The 15,260-nt window shown below is 38.3% G+C and overlaps 1 protein-coding gene across 1 annotated transcript in view; it reads left to right on the forward strand.

Moving 5' to 3' along the window:
• Nucleotides 1-15,260, forward strand: part of COL25A1 (collagen type XXV alpha 1 chain) — a 297,565-nt gene that overhangs the window by 214,530 nt on the left and 67,775 nt on the right. The window contains exons 11-12 of the mRNA XM_088056988.1: nt 10,346-10,372; nt 12,813-12,857. Of these exons, the coding sequence (XP_087913114.1) occupies nt 10,346-10,372; nt 12,813-12,857 (72 nt within the window). The remainder of the gene's footprint in view (nt 1-10,345; nt 10,373-12,812; nt 12,858-15,260) is intronic.

Here is a 15,260-nt window from a genome sequence, read left to right on the forward strand (position 1 = left end):
AGAAGCAAATACTGTGGCATATATTCTGATTCTTCCTCTGAGAGGAAGGATGGAGTCAGGATGCAGCCAAGAAGACCACTAAATACTGGGAGAGGATCCATACAGTTTGGGTGACATACTGAAGGTTGTGGAAGAGGAAGGCTGTTTATGGTCTATAGGGTCACACTCTCTCAGGCTTTAAATCCCATGGTGCTGTTCAAGTTAAGGGTAGCAGAAAGCCTGACCTCTGGATTATAATAATGGGGACAGAACATTTTTCTCTTTCAAAAGCATTTTTTTGCACCTGTATTTGGTAGCATGCCTTGGTATTTCTAGATGAATGTACACGTTACTGACAGAGCTGTCAATTTCAGTAAGAACCTGTGAACCAACAATGGCATAGCTTGAAATTACTTAGTTTTCTATTTTCTCACAAAAGAAGGGGAATAAATTTCTTGAAGAGTACAAGATGTGGCAACAGAAATAGCTAACAGTGTTTTCCAGCTTGCTTCTTGGGATGTTCCAGGAGCCTGTGACACAGGCTGAGTAATGTGTGACCTGCTGTGTGAATCGATACACACAGGTACCCAGGGCAGCCACGAAACCTCAGCTGAAATGCAGGGAGTAGATTTATTTCATCACCTCACTAACAGCACTGGGCAGCTGAGACACACAGAGACACAGCTCCACTAGGCTCAGTTTATCCTAGTGAGAGGAGACAGGCAGGGATACAGGCTCAGTTCATCCTAGAGCACAGCAGGGGTGGGGTGGGGCTGGTACTGACCCAAAATATCAAAGGTTTCCTTGCAGGAGCAGTTCAGCACAAGGCTGTGCTTCCATGATCATTCCTTTTCCCAGCAGAAGGCTCAAGCACGTCTGTGACAGTGTGTTATCTCCACACAGGAATTCTGCTTCTCAAAACAGGCAGAGGATGAACAACAGTAGATATAATAACTGCAGTTTCCCCACACCAAAATGCTTAGTTGTTCCCAGCTGCAAGGTCACTTTGGGTGAAATTGTTTCCTCCTTAACACATCTTCTGGGTTTAACCCTTTCCTCCCAACACCTGCAACAATGTGTACCTTGATTTACAGGAAGTTAAAATTAGTTTAATGCATTTGGAATTCTGGGAACGTTCATGTTCTCATTTCAATGAAACAGGAAATCCAGTGACTGTAGTGAAAAGATGGCAATTTGCTGCAACTGAGAATCTGCTGCCACGTTTTGCTTCATATTTAATGAAATCCTGTGTTAGTAAATAAAAAAGAAATTAATGTTTCAGGGTGATGTTGTGAGAGAGGGCAGTAATAACTTTCCTTCCTCTCAGGCAGATGAGTTTTGTTTGGACCATATATAGAGAATGACAGTGTTTGAGTCCTCTCAAAGTGTCATGAGTGGCATGAGTTCTGCTTTGGCTCAAGAGAATTCATCTTCAAGACAAGGAATGGCATTTCTTTTTCCCTATTCCCATTGTAAAAAAATGTGTGGGTTGGTGGTGGTGTCCCGTGGTGGTGGGACAATTTAGGATGTTAGAGAATCAGTTGTTTCTTACAGGAGTGTCTCATTCTCTGTTAAAAATCATTCCAAGTTGTCTAAGTGCCACCATGCTTCTTTTGCTCATCTGTCCATGTGGTTGAGATGTTTGGGAGAACTCTTTGCAAGGGTTTTTGGGCTCTGTGTATCACTATGTCAGGAAGAATATGTTTGCTCTTTGCAGTAAGAAATTTCAGTTTCTTTTTAGGTGAGATGCAGGTTTAAGTTATAAAGATGTGACTGCATGTGTCTTCAGTGTTAGAAGAGAATGAAAGAATGACTAGTGGTTGAAATTTGTGTTTGGTTTCCATGACATTTGGAAGACCTGCAGATGCACTTTTTTCAAGAGTTGAAGGTATCATTCTTCTGTGCAGAAGGGATTAAGAGAATTCAGGGGAGGCCAAGCAGTGAGATGACCAAAGGTGTTGTAGTTGCAACACAAAGGGATTAAGTTTTGAAATATTATGTGGAACTAGAAAAATGTACACTACTCAAGACAGAAGGCCAGTAGTTTCTGTAGCTTTTCAACCTTTTTGGTTAAAGTTGTGGCCGGCCTCTCATAATTCATGCTGCTTCCCCTGCCATTTGTCTGCAATTCTCGGTGATAAGGACTCTTAAATACCATACAAGAGTTTTTCCAGTTTATTTTCTCATTTTCAGAGTGAATAATAGATGGATTTGTGATTCTTTTCTACCCAAGAGTTAGGATTTCTGGTTGCAGACTATTCATGAGAACTTAGAGTCAGTGATGGAAAACATTAAAGGCTGACACTGGCAGATGAACATGTTCAGATTCATAAACTGCAGTGGGATAGAAGGTGTGCATGAGATGGTTTTGTTCCTAATTTCCATGTGGGAGAATTTTTTGTGCTTTTATGGGTAAATTATTTTAAACTAGTTCATATTAATAAAAATCTGGAATATTAAAATATGCTATGTCTGCAGCTCCTTTTTTCAGAAGTAAATTTAAACATGTTCAGTGTACAACCATTTCTTGTCAGTGAAAGAAAACCTCAGTGTATTATTTTCCTCCCCAAAATGGGCCTTAAGGACAGATAAGTGATTTTGCATATGTTTTACATGAACAGAACACTCCAGAATAACCAGAGAACTCAGGTAAAGGTGTCTCTTTGCAAAAGAAATCTATGCTATGATGACTAACCCAAATGCAAAATCCCTCTGCTTTAAGATACAGTGTTTTCCAAACTAATACTTTTCTGCTTATACAGACTTGCTGGGCATCTGTTCAAGAAAGTAAAACATAATGTTACTGCCTTCACTGGTTATTCAGAAAAAGGGGGATGTTCTTCCAAAGGATATAGCCATATTTGTGTAAGACACTGGAAAAGTGTAACCTTGCAGTTAAGTCTGCAGAATGTCACATCTTTAAAATGAATTAATACTATTTTCATCTTAGGTTAAAATGAACTCTCAGGGACCAGACAGAATTGTCTGGGATGTTCTGCTGGTTTCAATACAGCATTTCAGGCCAATCATCAGGGCCAGATTCTCAGCTGCTGTGAATCTTCATAGCTCCTCTGGGAAGCTACTAATTGTGATTTTGTTTTCAATGGCCAGAGTTCTGTAGGTGCCTTCTTTGTTTTATTCTGGTAGCATGTTCATAGTAAATTTTATAAGGTGTTGTTCTTAAGCTGTTTAGCTGCAAAAGTTTATGAGAACTAGCAGATGAAATGGAAATTCTCAGCCTGTGCCTTTCACAGTAACTATTCTTTTTTTTTTCAGTAGTACAGTTGCACTGAGCTTAACTTGCTGGAGATCTCAAGGAAAATAGTCAGGCATTTTGTAACCTCTGCACTTTGGTAATGGCTGCCACAACAATGACTAAAAGAATGAAGATAAGAAGCTCTTATTGAGCACAAATTAATAATCTTGCAGCACTTTTCATCAGTTAAGGTAGAGAGTGTGGGAGGGGGTCACTCCTTTTAAAGAAGATACAACAGATTTTTCATCATAGTTAATCTCTGATTAATTGATCATTCTTATATCTAGGTAATGCATCAATATTAGAGGATTGAGAATTTCAATACTAGAAACTGTAATCTTTATGAAACACTCCTCAACCATGCAGGTACACGTTTTACACAAAGGAAATGAGATCCAGACACAGGCTCCACTGAAATGCAGATGAATACTTTGAATGAAACATGTGCTTTGTCTTCACGTATATTTGCTAGTTCAGGTTTCCATTTTCAGTTCCTTATGCCATTAGACTGGTAAGAAGTAGGTTTGTGGGAAAAAGGAAGGGGTCATCCCCATCTGGACAGCCAGAGTGGTGTGCCCAGCTCTGGGCCACTCACTGCAGGAAGGACATTGAGTGGAGTGTTCAGAGAAGGGCAGTGGAGCTGCTGAAGGGTCTGGAGCACACAGGTCCTGTGGGGAGCAGCTGAATGAGCTGGGGATGTTTTTCCTGCAGAAAAGGAGGCTCATTGGGGGAACCTTCTTGTTGTCTACAGCTACCCTAAAAGGAGATTACAGCAGGCGAGTTTGATCTCTTCTCCCAAGTAAGAAGTCATAGGACAAGAGAAATGTGCCTCAACTTGCATTAGAGGAGGTTTAGATTAGCTATTACGAAAAAAATTCTTCATGGAGAGAGTTATCAAGCGTTGGACCAGGCTGCCCAGGGAAGTGTTGAATCACCACCCCTGGAGTTCTTTAGGAGGTGTGTAGATGTGGCAGTCAGGGACATGGCTTAGTGGTGGACTTGGCAGTGTTAGGTTAACAGTTGGGATCCATGATCTTAAACATATTTCCAATCTAAACAATTCCATGATTCTTTTCTAAGTGTTTAATGATTCTTACAGACAGCAAAGGGAAAATACCTGTTCTCAGGAGCAGTCCTGGAACTTCTTTTGTTTCATAGAAATAAAGACACGATACTTCCCACAGGTCTTCTGGTTACAAAGAGCTTTTACTTTCATAGAAGGTATGGAAGTAAAAAAAAAGTTCTTCTGGTTGTTTTGTTGGTCTTTGGTTATGTTTTTGGGGTTTTTTTTGTTTGCAAGGCTTTGGAATAAGAGCGTTCTTGTATGACAGCGTATTGCACCATTGTGACCTATTTTGCTGTATAACTTGTGCAGTATACAAAAACACTCACGTTTTCATTATGTTTTTGTTAGGCATTTTCATTTGGTGTTTTTGCTCATTGTCCATGAATTCTGACACCTTGTAAAACAAATCATTATTCCTGCCCCAGACCTGCAAATTGAAATGCCCCAACTTTTTAATTCATTTCTTCAAACATTAAGCAACCGAGTCCCTAGAAATTGAATACAAGAGTACCTTGGGAGGGTTGCTAATGTATCACACCCTGAATTACTCTCTCTTTGAAACTGTGGCATCAGCATTTACAGGGCAGCATTTTCTTATTTTGCAGCTTGATAGAATGCAGGGAGCATGTGAAGTGTAAAAGGGAAAAATAATTGAAACATTAGTAAAGAGGTGTAGTAAGAATGCTGGACCTCAGACTTTGTTTTATCTACACAAAGGTAAATCTCTTCAGTTTGGTTAGATTTTTTATTTTTTTTGGGGGGGGGCAGGGCTTGGGGGGTAGAGGTTGTTTGCTTGTTTGTAGGGTTTTTTGGTGTGTTTTGGTTTTTTGCTTTTGTTTGTTTTGTTTCTAATTTACTCTGAACAGTTACTTGTTTAGGATCAATTGAAATGTCCAACTTTATTCAGTCATTTCTACAATGCAAAGACTTGACACACTTCAATCTCTGGAGGTTTGGTTAATTTCCAAAAACAGGGATTGAAGAATGGCACTCATAACAGAAATATTTTACCTTTTAGAAAACACAGTTGCATAGATTTCTGTACACATTTGCCTGTCCTTAGTGTCCTTAGTTACCCAGTTTTCCAAGTGTTTAGGTATTACTGATAATTCTCCTTCTCCAGAGAAACACAGAGGGCAGTTGAATTTCTTGGAAGCAACACACCTTGTTTTTCCATCCTCCTACTCTGGAGTTATTTGAATGAGAGCCTAATTCACTGAAGCCCTGCAATAAGTTTTCACAGCTGCCTAGCTGGTTTACTCAAATGGACCTGATGGCAAAGGGCTCATCTGAAATGTTCATGATGGCTGAAAGAGCAAGAACTATTTTTTTATTTTCATTATAGTAATCTTCCTATTCTGGGCAACTCTTGAAACCAAAGTTTTTTGCTTTCTCGATTGAAGTTCCTCTGTGAATATGGGTCAATTTGAGGAAAAGTGGTATAATCTTCAAAAATGCTGAGCAGTCATTTCACCTGAACAGTTTTCACAAACTTTCTTTGGAATTTTTGAAGCCCAGATGCTCTTTGTAAAAAGAGCTTTTTGACATCGGTTGCCAGTGGTTTAGGAGTTGATTCTAAGCATCCCTTTGTGAAACTCTGTCGGTTTTCAATGATGCAGGCAAAAGACAAATATTTTCTATCAACATAAGCTGCCCAGACTATTTTGGAGTGATTTTTTTATCAATGACAGATATCATATATATGTATATGTAGTTAGGAGGTGAAAGAATTCTTTACCTCTGGGGTTGTTTTGTTTTCTTGATCAGCCAATGGTTTTAAAGGGCTGTGTGTTTTCTGTTTTAGCCCCTCATATACCCAGACAGGATGGTGGCAGAGGGGCAGTATGTTACCTGTGCTGGAGATGGAGCCTCCAGCTGGTGCAGATTCCAGCAGGTTCTGTGAGTGTGGTGACTGCAGAGCCGAGGCTTTGGGCTTGAGGGGAATGAGTTTGGGACCTGTGGCAGCAGCTCTGCACTGGCTGCCTTAAAAAATATCCCTGTGTCCTTTTGCACTGGGAAATCAAAGGCAATTAATGACTTGGTGGAATGATTTTGAAGCACGTGCTTGCAAACTTAATTGTGGCATTTTCTGATGGTGGACAGCTTGGCTTTCCAATTCAAAGATGGTCTTATTCCATCTTTTTGGATGAAAATATTCTTTTTGCCTAGAGAGTATTATGGCTTCTACATAGAACCATACTAATATAAATACTACGATTCCTACTAAGCCATAGTGATCTCAACCCCTAGTTCCTCTAGCTGGCCAGGAAAAGACAGAAGATATGATGCATTTTCCTTTTAATATTGTATTCATGTGAAACATTTGAGAAGAAAGTCATTATTATAAAACTTAAGAAACATCAACTGGTGTTTCCATTTGTTTGACTGGTGTAGTGTTCACACCTTCTCCTGCACTAGGCAAAGATATGAAGGGTTATATTGTAACGTATTTATTCCTAAATATGTGTTGATACTAAAAAATTGTAGATAACCTCAATCACCAATTAGTCTTACTTGATTTACTTGTTTCTAAACTAAGCAAACCCTCAAAACTAAATAAATTCTACTTCTCTGTGAATTGTCATTTGCTCACAAATCAACACGCATATTTCACTTGCAAAGTCCCTGTTTGCACTATATAGAGATGCTGTCTAGAAATTAAATCACTAGAAAGATCAATCTTTCTGCCCAGGGGCAGAATATCTATCCAGAGGGAAGCTTAGGTGACCCTGTATTTGCAAAGAATCCCTTTGGTTGTGCTGGAGGAAGCAACAGGGCTAGGGTATTGCTGCAGCTGATTCAGACACAGAAAAACAGAAGAAAAACAGAGAAAAACATCAAAAGAAAGCATCCTGAGGGACTGCTTGGAAATGTTCCCATATTTCTTGCCTTCTGCTTCTCTCTCAAGGCCTACATAGAGATTTTGGTTGCTGGTCTCACTCTCTGTTCATCAAGTGGATAGAGCAGGATGCTCCCAAGAATAATATGGGGGGGAAATCCAAATGTTCATATGGAATATTCTACATAGATTATTTTAAAAGCTGTCATTTATACCTCTGGAAATAAGCTAAAGCCTTGTTGGTTTGGGGTTTTTCTTGTTTGTTCTTTGGTTTTTTGTGGGTTTTTTTTGCTTTGTTTTTGTTTTGGGTTTTTTTGTTTTGTTTTTTAAGTTTTTTTTATAGTTCAGTGTTTTGTTTTGGGTTTTGTTTTAGTTTTTAATTTTTTATTTGATTCTTTCCTATTTTTTCTTTTTACCAGATTTTATTTATTTGCCTATTTCTATCTCCCCAGTGTCATTCTGTGCTCTGATAAGAGATCTTAGGTAATTCTAGAAAAATAAGCACAATTATGAAGTGTTTTACAGGCTTTTTTATTCTGTTTTTTTTAAAGAAGTTTTCTGTTACTAACCTCAGAGAGCTGTCTGTGAATGAGCTGTTAAGTTTCCAATGGCTTTGAGCTTCTTTCCTAATGCTAGGGAGCTATGCTTTAAAGGAAAATTGTTTCTATTCGGGTATTTTCTGCAATCAGAACATTCTAAGGGTAAGCAGGACTTGTTATCCTGTGTAAATTGTGAAATGTATCAATTTAGGTAAGTTTTATTTGAAATTGTTTTTTTGAGTCAATACCATACCCATTTCTGAAGGTAGTGGTACTGCTGAGGACTCTTCTTGTCATCAAGTGGTTCAGTGGATGTGAAACACCAGGGCTACTTCCAGTCTGAGTAAAGGCTGAGTAAAGACCAGAAATGGAAAGGATATTTATTGATAAGTATCTGCTGCTTCTTTTCTCTGAATGATTAATTTTAAAGTCGCCATAAGAGCAAGACTATGCTACTATGTAAATATTTTTATAATCAGTAACTCATCTGGAGAAGCTGGAATGATGTCAGGGATGAGGAGGAAATTCTGGGAAGAAAATGTTTTCTGCAATGTCTTGAATTATATCCATCCCACAGGCTGACAGCTGCAAGCACCAGGCAGAATGTCCTCAACAGAAAGGATATTTAACAGGTTGCTTTGGGGCTAACATTAGTAAGTGAATTATCATTTTACCTTCATACAGCAGTATTAAGGGCTCCCAAATGGTAATTTAATATAGCTGAAGGCCTTTAGAAGGTTTTAATAGCTTCTTAAGTATCTAGAAACTGATATATCCATCCCTTGGACATACAAAGAGCTGCTATGAGCTATGAAGGGGGTCTTCAGTTGTTCTGTATTCACTTTGGCCTGCTGATGGAAGGATTTTTCCCAAGACCTGAAATAACCCTGAAATGTAGCAGGTTAGTTTGCAGCAGGTCAACAGACAACTGATGCCCAGGATGTAGACATTTGGAGCCTATTTTGATAACATTGCTGTAGTAAAAGCACTAGTTTGAGCATTAATTTCTAGGTGTTTTTAAAATGCTAGAAAAACTTGTGTCTTTCTCACAGAAGAAGAGAGAAGGGTGGTGTGAGGCACTCAAAGAAAGGGAGGAACACGGTTTTTGGAGGTGTTGTATTTGTGGTTCCTTACCCAGCAGATCACTCACTGTCAGGCACTTACTGAAAAGAAGACTTGATTTAAACAGCAGTTTTTGTGAAACACTGAGCTGGGGACATTTTTCTCCATCTGAAAAAGCAGATGCTCTGATCATCACCAGTGCTGAGTGCTTCTGCTTTCTTTTGAAGGCAAGGTAGTAAAATTGTCACCCTTCACCTCACAGCTGGGTTTCCTTTATCAGAATCCATCTCTACAGTCTAAAGGAGATGCTCACAATACTTTCCTTCTGTTGAAACAATCAGGCAAAAGTTTCAAGAAGCAGCATTGATCTTGCTTTTGCAAGGTTTGATGCCAAACCTTAGACGTACCGATCCACATTTAAATCTGCAAGGCTTTCATCCACATCAGTGGATCATCATCACAATTACCATTAGTGGATCACATCAGAATTACCACCAGTGGAGCTTTTCCTTGTTAGCAGTTTGAAGCTGAATTACAGCAAGCCCTGCATCTACCAACAGTGGAGGATTCTGCCTAACTTCACGCTCACTCAAGAATAAAATCAGTGTCACATTTTGAAGCAGAAATCCTTTTGCAATTGCAGTTTTGGTATCAATTAGTCCTTCTTTTAGTCTTTCTCACATCAGAAGGATTTGGTTTCCCCAGATTTTGTGTTGTGCTTTGCACTCTCCTGGACTCTGAATTCGCCTTGCTTGATACAGCACTAGCACCCACAGTTTGTACCAGTGCCCATGGTAGGAACCTGGATGTAGAAGTGAATAGAACTGTGGTAGACGTGGTCTGGCTGCTACCAAAACAGACTGCCAAAGTGTCCAAGACCTGGCTGGTTGACCTACTTTCTGTCTGTTTCCCCTCTCCCCTGTCCACCTGGGTACTTCAGAGACACCAGAAGAGAAATGGGTCCTCTTAATATCAACAAGACTTTGACTCCTGTATGACATTGAGGAAAGTTAAGCTTTCCTGAATTGAGAAATCTTCCTGCCTTCTCAGGTCATGGGAACAAAATGGTGGTTCTTTGCTTCCCAAGAGCATTCTTAGCAATTTCTGAAGTTAAAGATTTTTCACTTGCAAATGATGGCACGCATGACCAGTTGGGTATAGCACAGTCATGTGTGCTGGTATTTAAAAGGTGAGAAGATTTTGAGGTTTATGATTCTCTCTATCTCAAATACACTTGTTTGCATAAACCTTGTTTTTATTATATTACTGTGGACACACAGCTGGCTGTTAGCTCATATAAGAGAGAGAAAAACCACAGTCATCTTAATGCTGGGAGATTTGTCAGTATTAGAAGAAGCAGATGGCTTGGAAGAGAAAAGCTTAGAAGGGGGAAAATTTGAGTATTCTAGTTAGTAGTTAGTTCCAAAAGTGAAAAGATTCATTGTGCGTTTTGAGCTTAAACTTTTACTTTTCTATGACTTATAAAACATCAGCTGGTTTCAGTCCAGTATCAGAGTGCTTACACAATAAGACAGTCTTAATTAGTCATTTCAGTTTAAATTGGCTGGAGTTTTGATGTTAATTGAATTGTTTTCCCTTTGCAGGGACCTCAGGGGCCTCCAGGACAAAAGGTATAGTATAAACAGCAGTGCTGTGAAAGTGATTATTCCTCCTGTGCCAAGTTGCAAGCAGAAAAGGTGAATGGAATAAGCTACTGTACGCTGCATTGAATCAATTAGCTTAGGTTCTGAATTTAGTTTTTGCAAAATGGAGCCATATAATGTGAGACACAAGATTTCTCATTTCCCCCATCATAAGAAGTTCAAGCCATGCAGAGCAGACTGTTTTCAATCTGTCTGCTTAACTTTCAGGTGAAAAGGTCACTATAATTTTCTCATTCATACACCGGTGCAATGAGGAAACCAAAGTTAAAACATTGTGAAAGGTGGGGAGATAAAGTTTCTGATTAAATGTATGTCTTTACCCGAGTAGATCAGTGCCATATGACTAAAGAATTGACCAGCAGAAACAAAGGATGTAGGTGTTGCTGATAAATAGTGCCTGGTTGGTGGTGTTCAGGTGGTCTGCCCGTGTCTTCCTGTTCCTTCGGTAACCTGAGACCCCACTTCCTGGGAATGCCTTCAGCATTATTTACACTCATTAAAGCTGGCTGCCTCAGTTTGATTGAGTGAGTTTAGGATTTATGGAATTACCCCGTTAAAACAGTCCTCAGAATATCAGCAGTAACAGCTAGTGAGTGGCACTTTCCTGGCATCTGACTCACATGCCACCAAGGTGAGTAATTTTCTAGCTGATTTCAAAAGATTGAAAAGTTGTATGTAAGATATTTAAGATATTTAATAAAACAGCTAGAATTTGTATAAAGGAAAAAAAAAAAAGAGGAAGGAATAAGTACTATTGACATATGTGAGAAGGATGCCTGCTTTTCTTCTTCTGAGAATAATGTTCTTTAGAGAGAAGCATCTGTTAAAATGAAACTTTTTAACAAAAGAAAGAAAAACCTGCGATACGTAAAACATAATCCCAAAGTATATGAATTGGTGGAATTTTGGCAGCTGTGGGCTGTATAGAGTGTGCAGGCTGAAGGAGAGGACTACCATTTGTGTTTGGCAATGCTGGAATGTGGCTCATGTCTAAGTTGCCATTACACAGCTGTACCCTGAGAATTGTGGAGGAGGATACTTAGTGTGTATGGCATCAGCAAAGCCCACGTGCTGATGAACTTCTGAAAATCTGGTAAACATTTACTTACCACAGTAGAATCAGCTTCATTTTACACTTTCTAACATCCTGTGTTTCGTAAGAAAAATAATCAGCTGCCACTGGGAGGAGGAACTATTATACATAAGATAGTTTATTGAGGCTGATGGTGTAATGCCCTCCTGAGCTTTGCCTTCTAATTTTCTGGAAAACTGATACAGAGATGTGAAAATGTTCACTCAGGGCCTCTTGCAGTAGCTTAAAGCCATGACCATGTATCCAGCAAGTTATGACAAGGATGCCAAAGAGGAAGCTTTGGGAGAAAGGGGAGCCATGGAGATATGCTGGGATGCCGTGTTTTATTTCTTACTGATTCAAAGCTATGTTACTAGCTCTTGGAGGGTTTTTGAGACCCTCATGAGTTGCTTTCTTTTCCTGTTTCACAGGATTTCCCAACTCTATTAAGTGGCAAATGTGTGCATCCATTTTGGGTGCACTTCCTTTGGGTGTTGGTGGTAATTTTAGTGACACCTCTAACCAAAATAGAGGGGAGATTGCCGTGCATCAATTATTTCAGTTTCCTTGCTGAACTGCACCATCTTTATAAAATAAGAGGAGAATGCTGTACAAGCAGATGAAGCTTTCCTGCTTTCATCATGCTTTGTGTTTTCACTGAACTTCCATAGCAAATTGCACAAGGTCCTTCGAAAAAATTATCCATCACATAGAAAATTACAGTATGAGAGCTTTGTACCAAAGATCCCTCCAATGTTATAAATCATGGTTAATTTTTTTCCCTTTGTCCCTTGTGTTTGCCCTGTATTGACCTTTTAATTTTGATTGCGCTAATATTGGTGCAGTTTAAAAGTGTATCTGTAATTTGTACTGTCAGACTGAATCATTGCAGATTATCTCTTAAAAGCCTTGAGATGGATTTGTGCTACAAGTTATTGAGCTTGAATAATCTCTCTAAAAGCATTAATAGTTTTGTTCAGATGCTATATTTGATTGCATGGGATCAGTCTCAAAACTTATTGAGAGCGTTGTATGGAATAGCATTTTAATTCTTATATTTCTTCTGAAGCATCCACAATATTACAAAACACGAGCTTGAAGCTTGTTTCTGGAAAAGGCCATACAGTCTTTAAAATGTACAGCATGAGAATATGTCTAATTATTATAAAATCTCAAATGAAAGGAGAGCTCAGCTTGGATAAAAATGAGTTCTTGAAAAATTTATTGCAGCTATAATAAGCAAACATTCAGCATTATTTCTAAATACTGTATTATGAGATGAAAGGTTTCATGACCTGTTTAATTTGCTAAACACTGGCATCTGTTTCCCTCCAGGGTTCTGTTGGAGTGCCTGGTGTTCCAGGGAGAGATGGACAAGTGGTGAGTTCTCTGAGTTTTTCAGCACTGCCATTATTTATGTAGTGGATTAAAGCAATTTTGGGCTTGTTCACATGAGCAATATGCAACCTTATATCCAGAGCTGTGGTTTCAAATTGGCTTCATGGAAAAGACCGTATAATACGCTTTGTGCTCTGAAGTAAGTTTTTTCTAGTTTTACCTGAACAAGCAGCAAATGTAATTAATTAAGCTGAAAGTCTGGTATTCAGATTTGATGATGACTGATAGGTTGTAGAAAGAAATGCATATTAATAGTGTGTTGCTTGAGTCAGCATATTTACAAACAATGGGTTTTTTACTTTTTGTTAACTCAGTCCCATGATACAAACACTGACACTGATATTGGGTATTGATATGGTGCCAAAACATTGTTTGTACAACCCATACATAGAGAAATGAAAGGAGATGGAAGTGCAGCTGGAGGATCATTTGAAATTGAATTTTGGGGATGAAAACACAGAGGAAAAAATCAAAGAAATATTTCTGAACACAGCCAAGAGAAAACACTAATTTAGGCAAGTCACTGTCATCTCTCAGTAAAGTCATGGTGCAGAACAGCCCTCCATAGGGAGAGGTCATAATAAAGCAGCAGGGCTGTGTTACAGCTTTGCTGAGGTTTCTTGGCAAATCTGGGTGATGAAGTTTAAATACTATACCTCCTTGAATGTAAAGAGTATTATCCATCTGTTGTTCTCACAAGCCCTAGCATTCCTGGTGAACTTCAAAAGCACTGGCAAGGGATGCCAAAAGGAAAATGTATGATATATATGTTCACCAGGTTCAAGCAGCAGCAGATGGTAGTGTATGAGGGTTGTATTAGACAATCCTCTCTTCTGCTTCCCTCACCAAGAGCCCTAGGAATAAGTGCTAAGATGTTTCGAATAATTTACTTTTCATTTAAAAAAAAAAAAAAAGAAAAATGTATTAGACCTGTGTTTTGAGAGTGGTTATAAGAAATAATGAAATAATAATTTATTTCACTTTAGTGATAGTGATAGAATTTATTTTTAAGCTATTCAGAGTATTATGACTAATGTGGAAAAACAAAATAAAAAATATTTAGAATTTTATATATATATATACATATATATAATACCAGAATTTATAAGAAAATAGTATGAAACAAATTTGCATTAAATCCTCAAATTTTTTTCCTCCATATTTTATAGCTGCATTAAATTGCAACAGGAATGGTAGACAGTGCTTACCAAGTGAGATGCTGTTGCTGCATTACTTGCTAATTCAAGTCATTTTTGTGGCCTGACAGAAATGCCAGTGCAAATTTACTTTGTAGCCCATCTGTAGGAATATGTAAGAAGACTGGATGGGTTGAAGCTGGAAACCACTTTGAATAGAGCAGAACTGATGATTCATATTTTATTCAAGAACATTATTTTTAATAGTAGTCATACAAACTCCAGCCAGGAAAATTCACTCAAATGAGCAGAAAAATTGATATTAACAAAATGTGTCAAATGTGTGATTAATGTGTCATTCTGGGAGACAGGGAATTTTTTTAAGCTCAATGGCAAGGTTGTTGCATGTCTATTTTTAGGAGATCACATAGACATATCTGCTGTCATTTTTCAGGGGGCATAAAAGAAATGTACAATTGAACGTTATGGGAAGATGCAAGCACACCTTTAAATGTTGATTATTAATTTTAAATTGTGCTTTAAAAAAAAACTCCAAAATTTTTAATTTATGAGTGTCTGTTTATTTGATTTACTTTAGCATTCATAAGATCTGTAACTTTGCAGACATTTTAAAATTATTACCACTTTATTAAAGATGTCAGTGTGCTTTTAGTGTAGCTGGACTGCGTTACTTTTGACCTTCAAGAAAAAAACTAAAGTGAAACATAGGTTCCAGAACAAAAAGCCACACAGATAAAAACAAATTGTTGCTGCATTCTTTAGTTTGATTTCCCAAATGTTGATCGGTATTGACTAGAAAGCACTTCCTTATTTGCAAAACACGTATTACTTTCATATAATACTGGGCAGATGCAAGTTGAATGTTGCTGTCTCTTCTAATAAATATATTAAAAAAATCTGTTAATTGGAAATAGTGATAGAAATTAAGTTTAAACTGCAGTAGTGTTTGTCTAAAGTTAGAAAGTATAATGCAGCTTAGGAATCCCATGTTATTATTTTGCTATCAAAAGGTCAGTTCTTCCAATTTCTATGAAAAAACAGATTCTCAGTGCAGTCCGACACACAAGATGTTGAATGAGGACCAGAGTGGTGATTTTAAGAGTTGGGCTGTACTGTGAGCCAGCTGCTGGCACTTCTGGCTTTACTCATTCAGATTCATGGTGACTTGCAGAGCAGTTGGGTTCAACTTGCACGTGTGGTGCGAGTCATCCCCTTTTTGGGAGTTACG

Source organism: Pseudopodoces humilis, chromosome 6 (genome assembly GCF_049639895.1).
Source record: "Pseudopodoces humilis isolate 2021_Gansu_Grassland_sample_001 chromosome 6, ASM4963989v1, whole genome shotgun sequence".
NCBI lineage: Eukaryota > Metazoa > Chordata > Aves > Passeriformes > Paridae > Pseudopodoces > Pseudopodoces humilis.